Raw genomic sequence first — 19395 nt, forward strand, 5'->3', positions numbered from 1 at the left:
TTTGCAATAAGGATACTGATACATTAAATAAGACTTTATATATTAAAAAAACAATGAAAACTATTTAAAAGAGCTTGGCTGGGGCACCTGGGTGGCTCACTGCATTAAAACCTCTGCCTTCGGCTCAGGTCATGATCCCAGGGTCCTGGGATGGAGCCCCGCATGGGGCTCTCTGCTCGGCAGGGAGTCTGCTTCCCCCCACGCCTATCTTCCTGCCTGTGATCTCTGTCTGTCAAATAAATAAATAAAATCTTTAAAAAATAATTAATAATAAAAGAGCTTGGCTTAGCACTTGACACCAAGCAGACACCCACCCCCCCCCCAACAACTGGTCACTGTGTCGCACATTCTGACAAGAAGCTGTCCGTCTGAGGAGGTACAAACTATATTCTGTTCCAGTTGGTTTAGATGGAATAAATGAACACCTGTGATTTCTGTCCAATATAGCGGCTTGGGAAGGAAACAGAGCCGGTGCGCCAAGAATTCTCTAGACAAAGAGAACCATGTGTCCAGACATGGGTTAACTCCCCTTGGCAGCAGAGACTGACCTTCCCCTCTGCTTCCCAGCCAAAGGACACAACTTTTGTGACCGGTTCAGCCAGGGGAAGAACACAACTCACAAAGAATCATGAAATCCTGATCCCAAAGGAAACTTAAACCCCACCTTTAAGAGGTGGGAAATCTGATGTACAAAGAAGCTGTGTGAACTATTTGAACTCCCGCTGCTAGAAAGTGCCAGATTTCCAGTCGAATGTTCTTTCCCTGCATCAGTAGGAAGCCACTTCCCTCCGTCCGGAACTATGAGCCACTCCCTACTTCTGCAATCTTGGCAACCACACCAGCGAAGAAAGAGGGGAAGAACTTGTTCTGGCGTCCTTTCTGGTCTTATGACACAGGCCTCTGCTACCACAATATTATGATGGGGCATCAGTCATAGCCTGTCTGGAAACCACTCAGCTTGGCCAAGGCTGGAGTGTTCCATTCCTGGCCAGAGACGAAGACCGGGCCCAGCGTGGCATGAGTGTGCGTGGAGGTCTCCTGGCCCTCTGAAAAATGGTCCACACCCATCGGCATCACACCAGTGTGGTGAGAGGTGACAAGCCACAATTTGTAAGGTCATTAAAAATGTGCTATAGACATGTAACAATATTTTTATTGATTGTCGCACTGCTTCAAAACTCAGGTTTGGGAAAAGGCCAGACATTTTCACTGCCGCCCCCAACACTAAAAACAGCATTTCGCTATAATATGAGGCATTCCCGATACCGGTTCTTGGAAATATGGATTTCCTACTTCCCTTCTGAAGGGGTGACCCAATCCCTTTCAAGGAAGGCATTTGGGAGAGAGAGGATTACAATTCAATTTTTCAGAGCTCATCTGGACACAGAGTTGGGTGAAAATAAAATTTAGAATGGTGCAAAAAGGGACGCCTGGGTGGCTCAGTTGGTTAAGCAGCTGCCTTCGGCTCGGGTCATGATCCCAGGGTCCTGGGATCGAGTCCCACATCGGGCTCCTTGCTCGGCAGGGAGCCTGCTTCTCCCTCTGCCTCTGCCTGCCTCTTTGTCTGCCTGTGCTCGCTCGCTCACTCTCCCTCTGTCTCTGGCAAATAAATAAATAAAATCTTAAAAAAAAAAAAAGAATGGTGCAAAAATATTTTCCCTTGAAAACCAGACATTTGTTGCAAGTAATTTACAAGACTATCCACGAAAAAGTTAAATTTCAATGATTTTCAGAAGGAAAACTATTGTGCTAACTGTCTTATTAATCAAAGACCCTACTGAAGTTCAAAGAAGGCATCTGCTTTTTCAGAAACGCCATCAAGAAAGAAGTCATCGCAGGGCAAATGTCTCTCCAAAGGTGTTTGGTCACTCCTTCCATAAATATTTATTGAGCCCTTACTTGTGCCCAGTATTGTCCTAGACTCTGAGGACACAACAGTGAACTCTGTTTTCATAGAGCTTACGTTCCAGCACCACTGAAAGGCATAATTAATACTGAGGTTTCACACAGACAAGGCTAAACAGATACACAGGTGTCCAAATCGATGATCCAAACACTGTTGCCTTCAAGGCAGAATTAAGTTACCTCCGTAGCTTTTAAATCAAAATATCATAGTACGAATACTTCTTCCCCTTTTAACATTTTATGGTGCATATTTTAAGTACACAAAGTTTCGACGTAGGCACACACCTAGAAAACCACAGCCACATTCCAGGTAACAGACCTATCTGTCGCCCCCACACACACTCTTCCTGCCTCTCTGAGCCGATCCTTCCTCATCTCCGTGGACCAGCCCAGCCCAGTTAACCTCCGATCTGATCTCTGCCACTACAAATTAGTTTGCATTTTCAAGACCAGAATTTCTGTGGCATCCTTCATTCCGCATATTTACTCCATGTCACCGTCATCAATCATTCCCTCTTCTCGACTGCAGAGCAGTACCCCAGTGTAGGGACCACTGGGACTGTCTCCAGTCTGCAGACTATCACAGAGCGGCTTCTACTCTGAAATGTTTGCAAAGTGTCCTCTGAATACTCCCAGCATTTAGGGACCCCCCCACCTCTCCTTCTGATACCCCAGAGAACTTAGGATATGCAACTTGTGGTGGGCAAAACAGGGAAGGTACCCCTTTACCCTGAAACACATCTCAGAGGTCACAAAAAACCCTCACGTGGTCTGGTTCGCTCCCAGAACCTTACCTGTGAATACTGGATACGTTTGCGGTGACCATGATTCCGTAGCACATCAACACCAGCACAAAAAGGTGAACAGAGTACCTATAAGACATCACAGAGAGGAGGGGCACTGAATATATTCCAAATTAACAGACCTACTGCACGCCCATACCCCGCCCCCCCAAAAAGCCCACGAGCCATTAACTGCATTTACGTAAGAGAAAATAAATCAAGTATTTTTGCTCTGTGTAATCTTGAAATGGCAGGAGGAAACCATGACACAGGCTGCCAACGGCGGTGCTGGTGAGGTCAGCGATCCATAAATGGAATGCTTACACCTTTGTACATGTACAACCGGGAGTCCAGAAGTATTCTTTCTTTCTTTAGAACATCTTTTTTTTTTTTTTAAATTTTAAAGCACCAGAACCCAAACTGACCTTCTCCAGACACCAAGACTGTCACCTGTTTGCTGCTTCAAAATACTCGTCATCCTTTCTCACATTTTTATTGGAGGAGGAAAAGCAGCAGTCTTGTAACCTGAATAAACTCACAAATGTCCTTAAGTTGCACTTCTAGAAAGGTCTGTTCCTACAACATTCCCCCCCCCGTCCCCTGGAGAAGAGTCACTCACAGGGTCACTGACTGGCTTACTTAGTAGCGTGAAATCTACAGACTCTCTCTCTGTTAAGGAATGTCTCGTGTTTCCTCAAACCAGCCCTAGAACTATTGTCCTACTCCAAGCACAGGAGCGACACCAATTACCTCCAGCAGTAATGCAAGAAAAACATCAATATCTACAACAGGTAGGAAGGGTTCCTCAGCTGGAAAATGAAACCATATCCTATTCTATTTACATGACCCATGGGGAGGTGAGTCGAAGCATAACTTATAGAAAAGTTCACAGAACTGACTTTTAATGGGTAGTTTATTGGTTCTAGGTTCTTAGAGTACATGGGCATTCCTGGGACATCCCCATTATCCTACAATAGGAGTAAATACATTTCTTTCCTCGGTGTCTGGCAAATGCCAAGAACATTGCCACAAAACACCCAAATGATAAGGATTACAATTTCTAAGCTCATACTCACCAGCCAAAACAAAAGATGACAAAATAGATGCCAAAAACGGTGACAAACGCGTGCCGGACATCGGGACTGGTTTTACCAGGACTCAGGTAGATGCGGAACCAGAACGCAGCGAACAGAGCAAAGAGCTGGCACGCCACGAAATTCACCTGCACGGGGGGTCAAGAGAGAGAGCAAGAGACTCAGATCTTTACCCTTTTACCTGTGTGGGAATCCTCTCTACTCTTTCCAGAGTTCCACACCAAGATGCCTCTGAGCACTCGGACTTGCATTGTTGCCTCGGCAGAGAGCGTTCGTTTGGAAACGACTGGGGAGACTGAAAATTCCCCATGCCCTCCGCTGGCGGAAGAAGCGAGGAAACTGAGTTTCATTTCCAACCCTTTAAGGCTAGCCCAGGTGGCTTGTCCACCCACACACAGAGGGCTTTTTAATGTACAACGGCCTCAGGGACTGTGGGGTCAGCTTGCTGGGTCTCTCTCCCCCCCAACCCCATGCCCACCCCCAGCACCATCCTAAGATAAAGCACTGGTTCCAGGAGAGTCGAAAATGAATCAAATCCATGAAGCTTCCTTCACTGACTACCTAGGAAACTAAATGCTTCTCTCCAAAGTCATCATCAGCTGTTTTGACTCTAATTTTTCTCATTTTAATTAACGCCAAATTAACAAGAGCACTGCCCAAGCTAAATGGCATGAAAAATCCACACAGAACAGCCCCGCCTTCGACTTCCAAATGCCAACCCTGTCCAATTATGCAAAACAGGCGACCAACTTCCTGGGGAAAATCTCATTGGTCTCTCTCTCTCAAAAACACTGGACCTGAAAGAAACTATAAAAGCATTCCCTGATGCCCATTGGAAAGATCAGCTGATTTAACCCAAAACCAAAACAGACCACGTGATGGAACCATTAACGACACCGGGAACAGCGGTTCCAACCCCCCAGAGCTTTCGGAGTGAAAGCTTCGCTTTTAAAAGACACTTAAGGGAAAGAGGATGGAAGATATAAATATCTGAATGGAGCCTCAAATTCAGCCTCCGCAGGTTCTCGCACGACGGAAAATAGTAGCTGTTAGTGACATTCATTAGGGTCACCTCTGAGGTAGAGCGAGAGGCAGTGACCTCTACTCAATCTGAGCTTATTCTGTTTTCCCAGTAAAAACCAAGACTACTTTGGACCCCTGATGATTCACAGAAATACTTCTGGAGAATTCTTTTGTTTCATTTTTTATTGATTTTTATTATTACTATTATTATCATTGAGTAGGTTCCATGCCCAGCATGGAGCCCAACTTGGGGCCCAAATTCACGACCCTGAGTTCAAGACCTGAGCCGAAATCAAGAATTGGCTGCTTAATCGACTGAGTCACTCAGGTGCCTCTTTTGTTTCGTTTTTAAAAATTGACTGCGCTGAGATCGCCCCCCGCCCCATTAGATCATTTGTGTTCACCGGTCTCTCCAAACTTGATCCCACTACTGCTCACCATCACTTTCTACCCTGAAAGACAGAGAGGAGGTGAACTGTAACCTAGCCTACATGATGTGATCATACCTTTTTTTTTTAATCTAAATCCAATTAGCCAACATAGAGCACATCATTAGTTTCAGATGTAGAGTCCCATAATTCAGCAGTTGCATGTAACACCCAGTGCTCATCACATCACAAACCCTCCTTAATGTCCATCACCCAGTTACGCCAACCCCAACCGACCCCCCACAAGGTCATACCTTCTTATGTAGCCTAAATATGCCATCTCAGCTCTCCCTCTCAGACACAGTAGAGAGGGAAAAAACCATCTTAGCAAGGTTCAAAATGTAAAGGAATTGGCAAGTAGAAAGTCAAAGTTACGATCGTCTGTAGGTGATCAATCACACACTCTTTCCTTCTCTCGGCCACAGAACACAGTCACCGAAGAGAGCACCCAAGGGGAATTCCGTTCCATTTCTCTGGCCTGGCCCGTAATTACTGAGCACCCCTGCGCGTGAGGAATGACTCAAAGGGCAGAGCAGTGGTTCTCAAGTGTGGTTCCCTGACCAGCAGCACGGCCATCACCTGGAAAACCATCAGAAATGCAAATTCTCGTGCCCCACCTGAGACCTACTAAATTAGGCGTTCCCAAGGTGGGTCCGGCACTGTGTGCTTTAACGGTCCCCCAAGGGATGGTGATGCACAGTCACTTTGAGAAGCACTGGCATGGAGGAGAAGGGAGGCCCGGCTCCTGCCTCCAGGAGCTTATACCCTGAGAAAGGAGCACAATAACCTCCAGTCACTGGAAAGTAACATTAACATGATGTGAACTTGTTACATTATTATTATTCTCTTACACTCTGCCCCCTTTAGATCCAAAGTAAATAACAAGAAGTCTCATGATTAAGGAGGGAGGAGGCTCTGGCTGACAATCAGGAAAAAAACTGTTTAAATAGGTACAAACTGGTCCCAACCCTTCTGACGTAACTGGCATGGCGTCAGGATTTCCAAGGCATCAGGTGGTTCTCAGAGGCAGGCGAGACAGAGAACACCTGCTTTAGCACAATAAAGAGAGAGGCCTCCAAAGACACCCAGGAGAAACTAGGCTTTCTCAGAAAGAAGAAAAATAGAGGACGGGGAGGTTGGACCCTGAAGGCGTGGGGCAGAGGTGAGAAGGAACAGATTTAAGCCTCAGCTGGTCCAGATTTCCACAGCCTCCTGCCAGTCTCGTCAGCTGGACTGGTCTTCAAAGAGGTGGATCCTTGCACGCCCCCCCCAAGGAAGAATAAGGCTCAGGGTGCAAACATGCCATCTGATCTTGTCACTCCAGGGATCAATAAAGAGGAAGAAACGCTCACGGGGTCACTGACGCAATCTGCCATCTTTTTGCCACCATACTCTGAACGCCCTAGTTCTGACTCTCAGGTGTCAGCTGGGTGACATTAGGTAATTCATTGATTCTGCAAATATTTACTGGTTGACGCTATATGCCAGATACAGGAGACAGTGGGCAAGACATTGTCACGACCAGCAAGTTAAGAAAAGAAGACTTACATGCTCTGGGTTTCAAAATAAATTGGGGGGGGGAGGCGATGTGTGGTAAGTAGGAAATCTTTGATTCAGGAGACCTGGTCTCTAACGTCTCTTCTGGCTCTAATGGACTCTCATTCTAATCTAACCTGAATCCTTTCCCTTAACGGTTCGCAGTTAATGCCTAAATGCCAGACGTTGTTCGGGACTGGAAGCTTCCTGCTACACACAGACACAATCCACTCCTCCGTCCTCTTCCTGGGAGCGAGTCCCGGATGGCATTCTCAATGTTCCCTGGCAAACCGTTCCAAGGCAAAGGTGGAAACACAGTAGAGCCCTTTGGCTCTACAGGAGGCTTTTTTTTTTTTAAAGATTTTATTTATTTATTTTACAGAGAGAGATCACAAGTAGGCAGAGAGGCAGGCAGAGAGAGAGAGGCAAGCAGGCTCCCCGCTGAGCAGAGAGCCGGATGCGGGGCTCGATCCCAGGACCCTGGGATCATGACCTGAGCCGAAGGCAGAGGCTTAACCCACTTTGCCACCCAGGCACCCCTACAGGAGGCTTCCTTTTTTTGTTTAAGATTTTATTTATTTGTCAGAGAGAGAGAGCAGGCACAAGCAGACAGAACGGCAGGCAGAGGCAGAGGGAGAAGCAGGCTCCCTGCCAAGCAAGGAGCCCGATGTGGGACTCGATCCCAGGATGCCAGGATCACGACACAAGCCGAAGGCAGCTGCTCAACCAACTGAGCCACCCAGGCGTCCCCTACAGGAGGCTTCTAACAGAATTGCTTTTCAACTCCCAGATGTACATCTTAAAAGGCACACACTGAGCCACAGTTAGATACCGCTTCGCACCCATGGGAACGGCTCTTCTTTAAAAAAGCAAAATAGTAAGTGTTGGCAAGGATGAGGAGAAACTAGAGCCCTGTGCGCTGCTGGTAGGAGGGCAGGGTGGTGCAGCCCCTGTGGAAAACAATATGGCGGTTCTTCAGAACATGAAGAATACAGTTACACAGGGCCCGGCAATCCCACTTCTGGGTATTTACCCAAAAGAACTGAAAACTGGGTCTTGAATGAATATTTCTTCATCCATGTGTGTAGCAGCACTGTTCACAATAACCAAAAGGTGGCATCAACCCAAGTGTCTCTCAGTGGATGAACGGATCAACAAAATGTGGTCTGTGGACACCGTGGGAGTATTATCCCGCCTTAAAATGGGGGAAATTCTGACATAGGCTATGACACGGTTGAACTTTGAGGACTTGATGCTAAGCGAATAAGTCAGTCACAAAAGGACAGACATTGTATGATTCCCCCTAAACAAGGTACCTAGAATACAGTAGTTAAATTCATAGAGACAGAGAGTAGAACGGTGATTCATGGTAGACAGACTGAGGGGTGGAGGGAATGGGGTTATTATCTGATGGATACAGAGTTTCAGTTTTGCAAGGTTAATGGAATTCTGGAGGTGGGTGTTGGTGATGGTTGCCTGACAATGGGGATGTCCTTACTGCCACGGAACGGTACTGTGTGCTTAAAAATGGTGAAAATGGAATATTTTGTATTTTGTCTATTTTACCACAATGAGAAAAAAAGTATGGGCTGAAGCATGACTCCAATTTCTTTGCAATTGTTCACTTCCTATCAACTCTAGTAGCTGGTATGACCACGACCATCTCTGCGGCCAACAGAGGCAGGTTCTCATGATAATTCATGTAGGAAGAGGATGAAATCTTTGTTTCTTTCCTCTACATAGGGCCAATAAAATGGGCGGCATTGTTTTTCAGAGGGATAAGTCACAGTGGATTTGATTTGATCCATACGATCTGCTTCCAAATAATCTTGAAAGAATGGAGACTGGAGAGAGCATAAAGCAGTGGCTCTCAAGGAGGGATGCCTTGCCCCCAGGTGACATTTTTGGCTGTCATCATCAGAAAAAGTAGCAGGGGAAAGCTCCTGGCCTCTAGTGGGTGGAAGCTAGGAATACCGCTAAACAGCCTAACAGGGACAGGACAGCCCTCCACAACAAAGAATTTTCTGGTCCAACATGTCCGGAGATCCCGAGTTAACAAATTACGGATCCTGGTACAGATGAAACACGATCGGCAACGAGCTGCAAACAGAGAGCTGAGCACATGAATGTTCATCCTACTCACCTCTCCACTTTTGTGTATGTTTGAGCCTTTCCAGAATCAGCAGGTTTTAAAAATTACACAACTCTGGAAACCTAATCACTGACTTGAGATGACACAGATATTAAACTCCGGTGACTCCCAGCCCTTGAAACTAGGAAGGTCTCTTTATCCAAATTGGAGAAACACCTAAGTTAGTGAGATAAACCTATCTTTGGTTTGTATAAACCAAAATAATAAAGGGATTGGGTCTTCCTGCCTAGTAAAAACAAACAAATGAGAAAAACCTTTTAGGAAACGATCAAAGTCCCATAAGAAGAGTGTCAAATTACAAGAATTACAAAAGAAAAAGTTCTACCTTCAATAATCATCCCATGAAGATGAGCACTGGTGGTTATAGGCCACTGATGAATTATTGAACAACGCATCGGATACTAACGATGTACTACATGTTGGTTAATTGGATTTAAATTAAAAATCATCATCATCATCATCATCACATGAAGTATGTGACCGCCTCTCCCACAAGCAGCAACAGACCCCGTGGTTTCAAGGGTCGACCGAGAGCCGAGTACCGGGCTACAAGACCAGGATCCACCATCTACTGGGGGACGAGCTACAGGAACTTGCTGCATTTGGACTCTTAGTTCAGGTGACGGGGGTGCTAATGGTGGTACCACTTCACAGGGCTGTTGGAACTGAAGATTATGTAAAAATCATTTGAAACAGTACTTGGCAAGGACAACACCTGCTACTAATACTATCATATACCCACTACATTAACACACGAACTACACATCGAATAACCCAATACACAGTAAGTTCTGTTGAGCTACTGCAGACGGGCTTCCTCAGTGTCCTCCCTGCGGCTCCTGTAACAATTCCCTTTCCCACCCAGCATTCCGGCAGCCGCCAGCGTCCTCCATGGTCCCTTCTTCCGCAGGGAGAGGCAATGAAGCTTATGACAATGAGTCACTGTCTGGGTTTTCCGGCTCCCGAGTAGGGTTTCATAAACCTACAGCAGAGATAAATCTGAGAACGGCAAAGCGGCCTCCACCCACGTAGGAAGGAGGCTGGGGGAATGATGCGGGTGTCTCCGTAGGAGACGGGTCGCCGGCCTTCTCAGAATGCAGCCCTGGGAGCTGGCCAGCGCGGCTTCCAGGAGGTGCAGAGGGTGATGAACAATACGGACCACAGGTATCACTCCAGCCCTTCTCCTGGGCTCTGAGGACAGCAAAGAGGCCTCGGAGAGCAGGCAGGCCCGAGAAGTTCTTGCAGGTACACTAAGAGAACATGACTATGAACCTGCCCACAGGAGGCAGAGTGTAGAGCGGACAAAGCAGCCCCCAGAGGTCAATGAGTCACACCCAAAACCAAAAGGAGAGAGTCCACTCCAGCAGAGGTGAGCAAAGTGCCAATCACACAGCGACCCGAGGCCCTCACCGCGGCTACAAAGGTCTGTAGACCCCCTTGGGGCTTAGCTTATTCCTAGCAGGAGAGGCGGACAAACCTTTGGCATAATCAGCCTTTCACAGGAAGGGAGCTGCCTTGAAAGGGAATTTAGACTGAAAGCTAAATGAAGTTTAGCAGGGAGGAGTTCAAAAGCGATCCTTTTTTGAATCTCTAATCCATGGTTGCAAATTTTCAACCCATTGTCATCATCCTAATTAGAGACGCACACAAAATTTTACATAAAAAACATTTACCCTGGTATTATGTCTAGCAGCGAGAAGAAGGGACCTAAAAGTTCAACAATAGTAAAGACGTTGGTTAACACAGGCAACGACTCAAGGATGCGCCTTGCATTATAATCCCTTAGGAAAGTACTGTGGTAGTATTTGCTCTAAGACTATACTTCCAACCAGTTCCTGCAAATCACTCATTGGGTGACAAAAAGCAAAATGCTAAGAAGATGTGAAGGCATCATTTATAAGACAAAATGAAGGAAGATCTACCTTTCAAACATGGGACGAGAAGGAGAGTGATGCTAAACCCGTACAGTATAACAAGAACAGGCATTATAAAGTGCCTATCATAAAATGAAAAGCACTTGTTATAACTAATTAAAAAACACAGACTCTAAAATTTTGTGTCTGCTTACAACTGGATTAAAAAAACAATAGTGGGGGCACCTGGGTGTCTCAGTGGGTTAAAGTCTCTGCCTTCAGCTCAGGTCATGATCCCCAGGTCCTGGGATCGAGCCCAGCATCGGGCTCTCTGCTCAGTGGGGAGCCTGCTTCCTCCTTTCTCTCTGCCTACTTGTGATCTCCGTCTGTCAAATAAATAAATAAAAATCTTGAAAAAATAAAAAACAACAACAAAAAAAAACAGTAGTGGCATTAGGAAAAAGGCAAACGAAACCCACAAAATGGAACCTGGCTGTCTTGCAGGGTGACAGGAATCCAAGCCAAGTTTTTGTAAGATTTCTTTTTCACAACGTATAGTTGTAAATTCTGTGTGGAATTTCTCACACACACACACACAATCAAGGCAATCTAAGAAACACTGAGAAATCTGCATTTAATCCTACCTACTCCAGCTTCAAATTTACATTCACTGGCACCTACTACAATGAGGTGTGGGGAAGAATTAGGCATAAATAAAGAGAAACGAACCTGTCACAAGCTTCCTCTTAAAACAAACAAACAAAAAATACGTTTTAGAGGCGGCATAAGGTCAAGGGTAACGGTGTGGAGGGCCCAAGGGAAGAAAAATATGTACCACGTTGCTCTTGGATAAACCCTTCACATTTAAAAGGAACATGTGGGATGTCTTTACTCTTGTGCTGACGCACCCCCTCCGGAGCAGAAAAGAAAGCTGCACTTTCATTTGTGATATTCGACAAGATGCTCTGCACAATTAAAGCATTGTGTGTATCCTCATGCATAAGGAAACTGTAGAGCACAGCTGTTTCGATCGGACTCTCCCCACACGCGAGCCTGACAAGCCTCGGGTTCAACAAAAGCTCTATTTCCACGGCTCTTGCAAGCTTTCAAAGTCACTGCAAGAAAATCAAACACACGCCCAAGGGTTTGACTCCCTATTTTCCCAAAGGGCAAGCAAACCCGGCTGCAATTTTCCAAGGTACATCTTACATCCTCCTGGGGTCCTGTGCTGCAAGAAAGGCGTTATTTGGGGGGGTTTCTGTTCCGTGGCCTTCATAGTCTTCCAAGAAACGAACTTTGCCAGGAGCCAAAAACGTTGCCTCCGTCCTAATGAAGACAGGCGAGCCGTCTATTTTTAACAAACAGCAAATATTAACAGTCCAGGATTATTTCCTGTATGACCGTGGCTCACCAATGAGGTGCAGGCGACCGTCCAGGCCTGGTATGTTTCTCTCAGCAACACTGCCTTATATGCTCCCAGACAAAACCGATCTAATTAAACAATTCCTTATTTAAAGGCAAGCCATTCCTTCTCCACAAACAGTACTCTTTTGCACGGCCTCCTACAAGTCAGCGTGGCTGGGGAAGACTGCACGAAATGCTACTGCCCTCTGTACCTCGGAACAAAAAGTGTTTGTACCATACTCTTCAGCTACTTTGCGTTTTCAAAGAGAGCCTTGTTGTGCTTTCATTTCCAAGCAGTTTGGAACGGGAGCAAGAAATGCTTTTAAATGTGTAATGAGCTGATTTTTTTTTTTTTTTGAAACTTGTAGATCAGCAAATATTATTTAAAATTGATAATCAATGCACGTAATCTATAACCAAACGGGTTTTTTTTTTTCCTTTTTCAAGATTTTATTTATTTATTTGAGAGAGAGAGACAGATAGTGACAGAGAGAGCGAGAGAGAAGCATGCACATGAGGCTCGATCCCGGGACCCCAGGATCATGACCTGAGCTGAAGGCAGGCGCTTAACTGAGCCACACACAGGCGTCCCTAACCAAACAGGCTTCTAATGGACAGTTCATCCCACTGTAACAATAAATGCCATTGAATGCTCACCACGTGTCAGGCACAAAGCTAAATCTATAAACAATTCAACTGAACCTTTGTAACAACTTTCTGAAGTAGCTTACTCCCACTTTATACACGAGGAGAGTGACACGAACCCGGTGATGTCCAGCAGCTGATTCCCAAAGCTCGCAAGTGGAGTGCCGGGGCTGAAAACCTGACCTTAGCTCTCACTCGGTACCCCATACCTCTTCCCCTCATCTCCAAGTACCACGAACCAGAAGACTTAAACAAAAGAGCGTTATTGCTGGGGCACCGGGGTGGGGGAGGGGGTGGCTCAGTCGACTGAGCGACCGGACTTGTGGTTTCGGCTCAGGTCATGATCTCAGGGTCTTAAGATCGAGCCCCGCGTCGGGCTTGGAGCTCAGCATGGAGTCTGCTTGAGATTCTCTCTCTCCCTCTGCCCCTCCACCCCCACCGCACATGCTCTTTCTCTCTCTCTAAAATAAATAAATCTTTAAAAAATAAATAAATAAAAATTATTATCTCCCAGTTCTGGAAGCTACTGGGCTGAATCCAAGTTGTCAGCAGGCTTGATTTCTGCTGGGGCTTCTCTCCCTGTCTTAGAGACCTTCTCCTTGTGTCTTCCCAGGCTCTCCTCTTGGTCATGTCTGTGTTCAAATTTCCTCCTTTTTATAAGGCTGTTAGTCCTTGGATTAGGGCCCAACAAACCACCTCACTGTAACTTAATTGTCTCTTTAAAGCCCCACTCTGAGGCACTTGTGTTAGGACTTCAACATTCGGGTTTGGTGGGGGACCCCAACTCAACCCATCACACCGCTCTATAAAAATCCTCAACTTTGGGACGCCTGGGTGGCTCAGTTGGTTGAACGACGGCCGTCGGCTCGGGTCATGATCCCGGAGTCCCGGGATCGAGTCCCACATCGGGCTCCCAGCTCCACGGGGAGTCGGCTTCTCCCTCTGACCTTCTCCTCGCTCATGTTCTCTCTCACTGTCTCTCTCTCAAATAAATAAATAAAATCTTTAAAAAAAAAAAAATCCTCAACTCAAACACCTGGACGAAACAGACTTCATTTTCCTTGCTCCCGTGTGTGGCAAGTGCACAAACCCCAAAGGCAAGGCTGTGAGGAAGCTGTGACTTAGCAGGAGTGGGAGCCTCCTACTCCCTGGTGGGGGGGGTCTCTCAGACCAGCACACAGCAGAGGGGCTTTCCAGCTGCTGCTCCTGCCTCCCCCCCACCCCCACAGCCGTGTGTCCAGCGCTCACTGGCAGGGGCATCTGGGTGGCTCGGGCGGTTAAGGGTCTTCCTTCGGGGGAGGGAATCTGGATGGGAAGAAATCAGAGAGCCAGATAAACCATGAGAGACTCGTGACTCTGGGAAACAAGCTGAGGGCTGCAGAAGGGGAGGGGGTGGGGGGATGGGCATGAAGCAGGGCACGTGATGTGATGAGCACTGGGTGTTATACACAACTGACGAATCACGGACCACTACATCAGAAACTAATGGTGCTCTACCATATGGTGGCTAATTTAAATAAATAAAAAGTTAAAAAAAAAAAAAAAGATAAAATATTACGTAATAAAAAAACAAGAGTCTGCCTTCGGCTCAGGTCATGATCCCAAGGTCCTGAGGTCGAGTACCACCCCCCCCCACACCCCATTCCTACCACCCCTCTATTTTCTCCCCCGCTCTGCTCATGCTCTCAAGGCTCTCGGGCTCTCTCTCAAATAAATACATAAAATCTTTGAAAAAAAAAAAAAAGAGAGAGAGAAAAGCTCATTGGCCTACCATGGTGAGAAAGTTCATCATCCCTTAGGCTTTGTTTCAAACACCCAAGTCTTAAGTAATACCAGGCATTCACTGAGCACGTACATTTTCTGAGTTCAGCTACTGTTGGCTGTTACTCTACGTGGTTCACACCCATTACCTCAGTTAATCTTCTCTGCAAGCTTTAATGTCCAAATGAGGAATCTCAGACACAGAATGAAGGGCCCCAAACCACGTCAAGCCCAGAGCTACCCCGGGATGTAAACTTTTTTTTTTTTTTTTTTTTAAAGATTTCATTTATTTATTTGACAGAGAGAAATCACAAGTAGATGGAGAGGCAGGCAGAGAGAGAGGGAAGCAGGCTCCCTGCCGAGCAGAGAGCCCGATGCGGGACTCGATCCCAGGACCCTGAGATCATGACCTGAGCCGAAGGCAGTGGCTCAACCCACTGAGCCACCCAGGCGCCCCCCGGGATGTAAACTTAACCATCGCCCGTGATTGCCTCTCGAGATCTCAGCCTTGCAGGGTGAGGAGCGGGGACCTGACTCCGGCTGCCGGGCTCAGAACCTTTTCCAACAACTGCTCTCTGAGGCTTACACAGACTTTATCCCCGGAGTTTGTCTACTCACAGCAGAAGCCTCCTTCCCCCAGCTCAGAGTGCGTCATCCAGTCCCTCCGGAATGAGATAATCCCTCTCTTAATTCACAGAAGGGGGGGAAAAAAAACCATCCTGTGTACTGGGTTCATTTAGATTGCACAGGAAGACTTGTGGTTTACCCTATTCTGAAAATATCATGTCATGTGTTAGTTATGATTTAGAATTAAAACTCTAAAAATGAACTCCGGTGGATACAAGGGCAAAACGTGTTTCCACTGTCTGCTTAGCCACAGCAGAGTCCAACCTTCAAACATGGGGGTGACGTGATTTTTAAGAATCTGCCTCCAGATTGCCTCCCACCCCATAAATCCTATCGTCGTTTTAATCCTGGGTCAAGGAGGCAGTGAAGACTGAAAAGGATTCGGGACCATTTGAAGAGTCTTGAAAACCCTGTCCACGAACACCCACCCATACCCTCTGGAGAGGTGACCTCCCCACTAGAATGAATTCCATGGTCAGCCAGTGGAAACAACAGCAGCAAGACAGGCATAATAACCAGCAGCCTGGTGAGTACTAGATCGCAGGCACTGCTTTAATAAGTCCTTCTGTGTTACTCCTTCAACATTCACTACCACCTTGAGGCTCTCTGGGGCATTCATCTTATAAAAGAGTAAATTAAGTTACCGAGACGTTAAGACATTTTCCCAAACCTCACATACCTAGTAGGTAACAACACTAGAACTTAAACTCAGGGAATCTGGTTTCCTGAGTCCCTCTGCTTAGCCACCACTGGGTGATTTGCTTATTTAAACTTTCCCCTGTAATTCCAACATCTCATTTTCCAGGTGAGGGACACGGAGCCCAGAGGTTGTCCCTGACTTGGCCCAGGTCACATAGCCAGCGAGTGACAGAGCTGGAACAAGAACTGAGGTGTCCTGCCTCCGGGTCTGGTGCACCTCCTTACAATTCTTTACCAGCCTTGGACGCAGGCTGGAAGTAAGATAGAATGCAGGAGACCAGAGAGGACCGTCTCAGAATGAGCAGGAGTCTTCCACTTCCACCAGCAGGAGGAAGGGACACACAGGGCCGAAGGAAGCACCACTGACCTAGGAATCACAACGTCTGGGGCAACTTCATCTTTTCTTATTAGGGCATAATTGACATATAACATACTAATATCAGGTCAATCCCCATGTTGGATATAGAGATTATTTAAGTAAATGAATGAAAACTTAAAAAATATATATATTTATACAGATAGCAAATCTTTCTAATACACCTGAAACTAGTATATGTCAATTATATCTTAATAAGAAAAGATCCATACAAAGTTTAAGATTGCTTGTCCTTGCTGTGGAAAATGCCATTGGATTTTTAATAGGGATTGCATTAATCTGTAGTCTGCTTTGGGAAGGATGGACATTTTAACAATATTCATTCTTCTAATCCATGAGCATGGAATATCTTTCCAATTATTTCGGTCCTCTTCAATTTTTCATCAATGTCTTATAGTTTTTAATGTACAGGTCTTTTACCTTTTTTTGGTTAAATTTATCCTGAAGTATTTTATTCTTTTTTATGTAATTGCAAGTGAATTAATTTACCTTTCTGATAGGCATTATTAGCGTATAGTAATAGAAGAGATTTCTATACATTGATTTCGTATCTTGCAACTTACTGAATTCGTTTACCAGTTCTAACAGTTTTTTGGTGCAGTCTGCAAGATTTTCTATATAACATCATGTCATTTGCAATTGAGACAGTTTACTTTCTTTCTAATTCTGATGCCATTATTTTTTTTTCTTGTCTAATTGCTCTGGCTTCCAGTACTATGTTGAATAAAAATAACGAGAACAAGCTCCCTTGCCTCATTCTGGATTTAAGAAGAAACCACTGAATATGATATTAGTTGTGGTTTTGTTATGTGTGGCCTTTATTATTGTGAGAAATGTCCCCTCTATGCCCACTTTGTCAATTTTATCACAAATGGATGTTCATCATAAATTTTATCCTTCAGTTTGTTAAGGAATCATGTTGATTGGCTTGTAGATACTAAACCATCCCTCCATCCCCGGGATGAATCCCACTTGATTGTGATGTTTGACTTTTGTCATTTTGTTGAATTTGGTTTGTCAATATTTGTTGAAGATTTTTGCATCTCTGTTCACCAGGGATATTGGCATATAACTTTCTTTTCTTGTGTCCTTGTCTGGTTTTGGTTTCAGGGTAATGCTGGCCGCGTAACATGTGTTTGGAAGTGTTCTCTCCTCTCCTGTTTTTTGAAAGAGTTTATAAGAAGCATTTTTATTAATCCTCCTTTTTAATGTTCAGTAGAATTCACCAGTGAAATCATGTGGTCTAAAATTTTTGTTTGTGGGGAGTTGTTTTTTTTTTTTTTAAGATTTATTTATTTGAGGGGTGCCTGGGTGGCTCAGTGGGTTAAAGCCTCAGCCTTCAGCTCAGGTCATGATCCCAGGGTCCTGGGATCAAGTCCCACATGGGGTTCTCTACTCAACAGGGAGCCTGCTTCCCCCTCCCTCTCTGCCTGCCTCTCTGCCTACTTGTGATCTCTGTCTGTCAAATAAATAAATAAAATCTAAAAAAAAAAAAAAAAGAGAGAGATTTTATTTGAAAGGGAGAGACAGAGGAGGGGCAGAGGGAGAAAATCTTCAAGCAGACTCCCCGCTGTGTACGGAGGGCTCCATCTCACGACCCATGAGATCATGACCTGAACTGAAACCAACAGACACTTAACTGACTGAGCCACCCAGGCACCCCTATGGGGAAGTTTTTGATTACTGATTTGATTATGGCTTTATAATCTTAATCAGGGTCTGGGTATGTCGAGTTTTATACACAGAGATCACCACCAGAAGCAGGTGTGTGGTGGGGTGTTGTGTGTGTGTGTGTGTGTGTGTGTGTGTGTAATTTTTCACAAGACCTAAATCCGCCCAGCTGGGCCTGCAGTTGCCTTCTGTTAATTGGGTTCCATAGTGAAAAGTAACCTCTGCTAAGAGTCTCTTACCACTTACAAGGTTCTTTGGGATAATGACAAAACGCACTTCCCGAAATGTAATAGGCACTAAACAAGTGGTGGAAGTACTTTGTGTACTAGGTTAGCTACAAACTGTGAAGTCAGCTACTGAGCTGCTACGTAGACTACCTGATGCTCTTTTGCCCACTAGTCAACTTCTGCAGAAGACCTAAGGCAACGACTGTCAACACCAACTGATGGAATCAACCAGAGATTCTATTTATACAACAAAAAACAAAGAGGACTGAATCCAGGGCCCCACTCTGAATTTGGATGGATGGGGGCTGGGGAGAAGGCCAGTCCTCTTTTTTTTCCCCCCCAGGTACCCGGATGATTCTAATGTGTGGTCCAGGCTGAGAACCACAGCTTCAGCTTCTACCTTCAGCTCACTGGGCGGTAACAAGCAGTTTAATAAGTCTATTTCAGAGTAATTAAAGATTTTAAATCAGACAAGAGAATCTTGGACTACTAGCAATTATCTGGTGTAAGACCCTTGTTTTGTAGGTAAGGAAACTGGCTCACAGGGAGCAGACCTAGGGGAGCTCTGGCTGGAGGTTCCTAACTCTACATACGGAGCTGCTTCCACCTTATAAATGGATTCAGAACTCCATGTCCAATGGGACCAAAGACGTCTTTTTTAATGCTTTGTTGACCTACCTGCTGGCTGACTAACTCTGGCTACATTTTGGCTTCCACACTCCCCATGCCATCACAGAAGAGCTTTCTCGACTGGCAGAAGACCTACTAAAAAGGTCCAGCTCACTGTACACCTCACTCTTCGTAGAAGGTTTCAAAACGAGGAGGAAAACCAGCTGATTCATACAGAACAGACAACAGCCACCCAAACTAATCAGACTATTGTCCTGTATTGTGAGGACTAAATGAAGTATGTAAGGGAACGTCAGGTCCTTCTTCCAGGTATCAGCAAAACTACACATAAACGGAGTCCACCGAAGGTGCCATGGTGGTTCTTTTCTACCTCATTTTCTGTTCTTATAAAAAATGAATAAATATTCATTTTAACAACTGAAAGATAGAGATATACAGTAAAGAAAGCTCATGGTTCCTGGACCCCCAACCTTCTACATGTACCACCCATCATACTTCTTTGCAAACTGCAGTCAATTTTTTAATACTTTTTTCCTATGTTTATAAAAACATACCCATACACATTGGATTCTCCTTTAATGT

At 45.4% G+C, this 19395-nt stretch overlaps 1 protein-coding gene across 1 annotated transcript in view; it reads right to left on the minus strand.

The window, feature by feature from the left end:
- The window catches only part of MBOAT1 (membrane bound glycerophospholipid O-acyltransferase 1), a 108918-nt gene that overhangs the window by 48496 nt on the left and 41027 nt on the right, over positions 1-19395 (minus strand). Inside the window, exons 2-3 of the mRNA XM_082730997.1 lie at positions 3764-3909; positions 2700-2777 (exon numbers count right to left, since the gene is read on the minus strand). Of these exons, the coding sequence (XP_082587123.1) occupies positions 2700-2777; positions 3764-3909 (224 nt within the window). The remainder of the gene's footprint in view (positions 1-2699; positions 2778-3763; positions 3910-19395) is intronic.

Source organism: Mustela nivalis, assembly GCF_964662115.1.
Source record: "Mustela nivalis genome assembly, chromosome: 5".
In the NCBI taxonomy this organism is placed as follows: Eukaryota; Metazoa; Chordata; class Mammalia; order Carnivora; family Mustelidae; genus Mustela; species Mustela nivalis.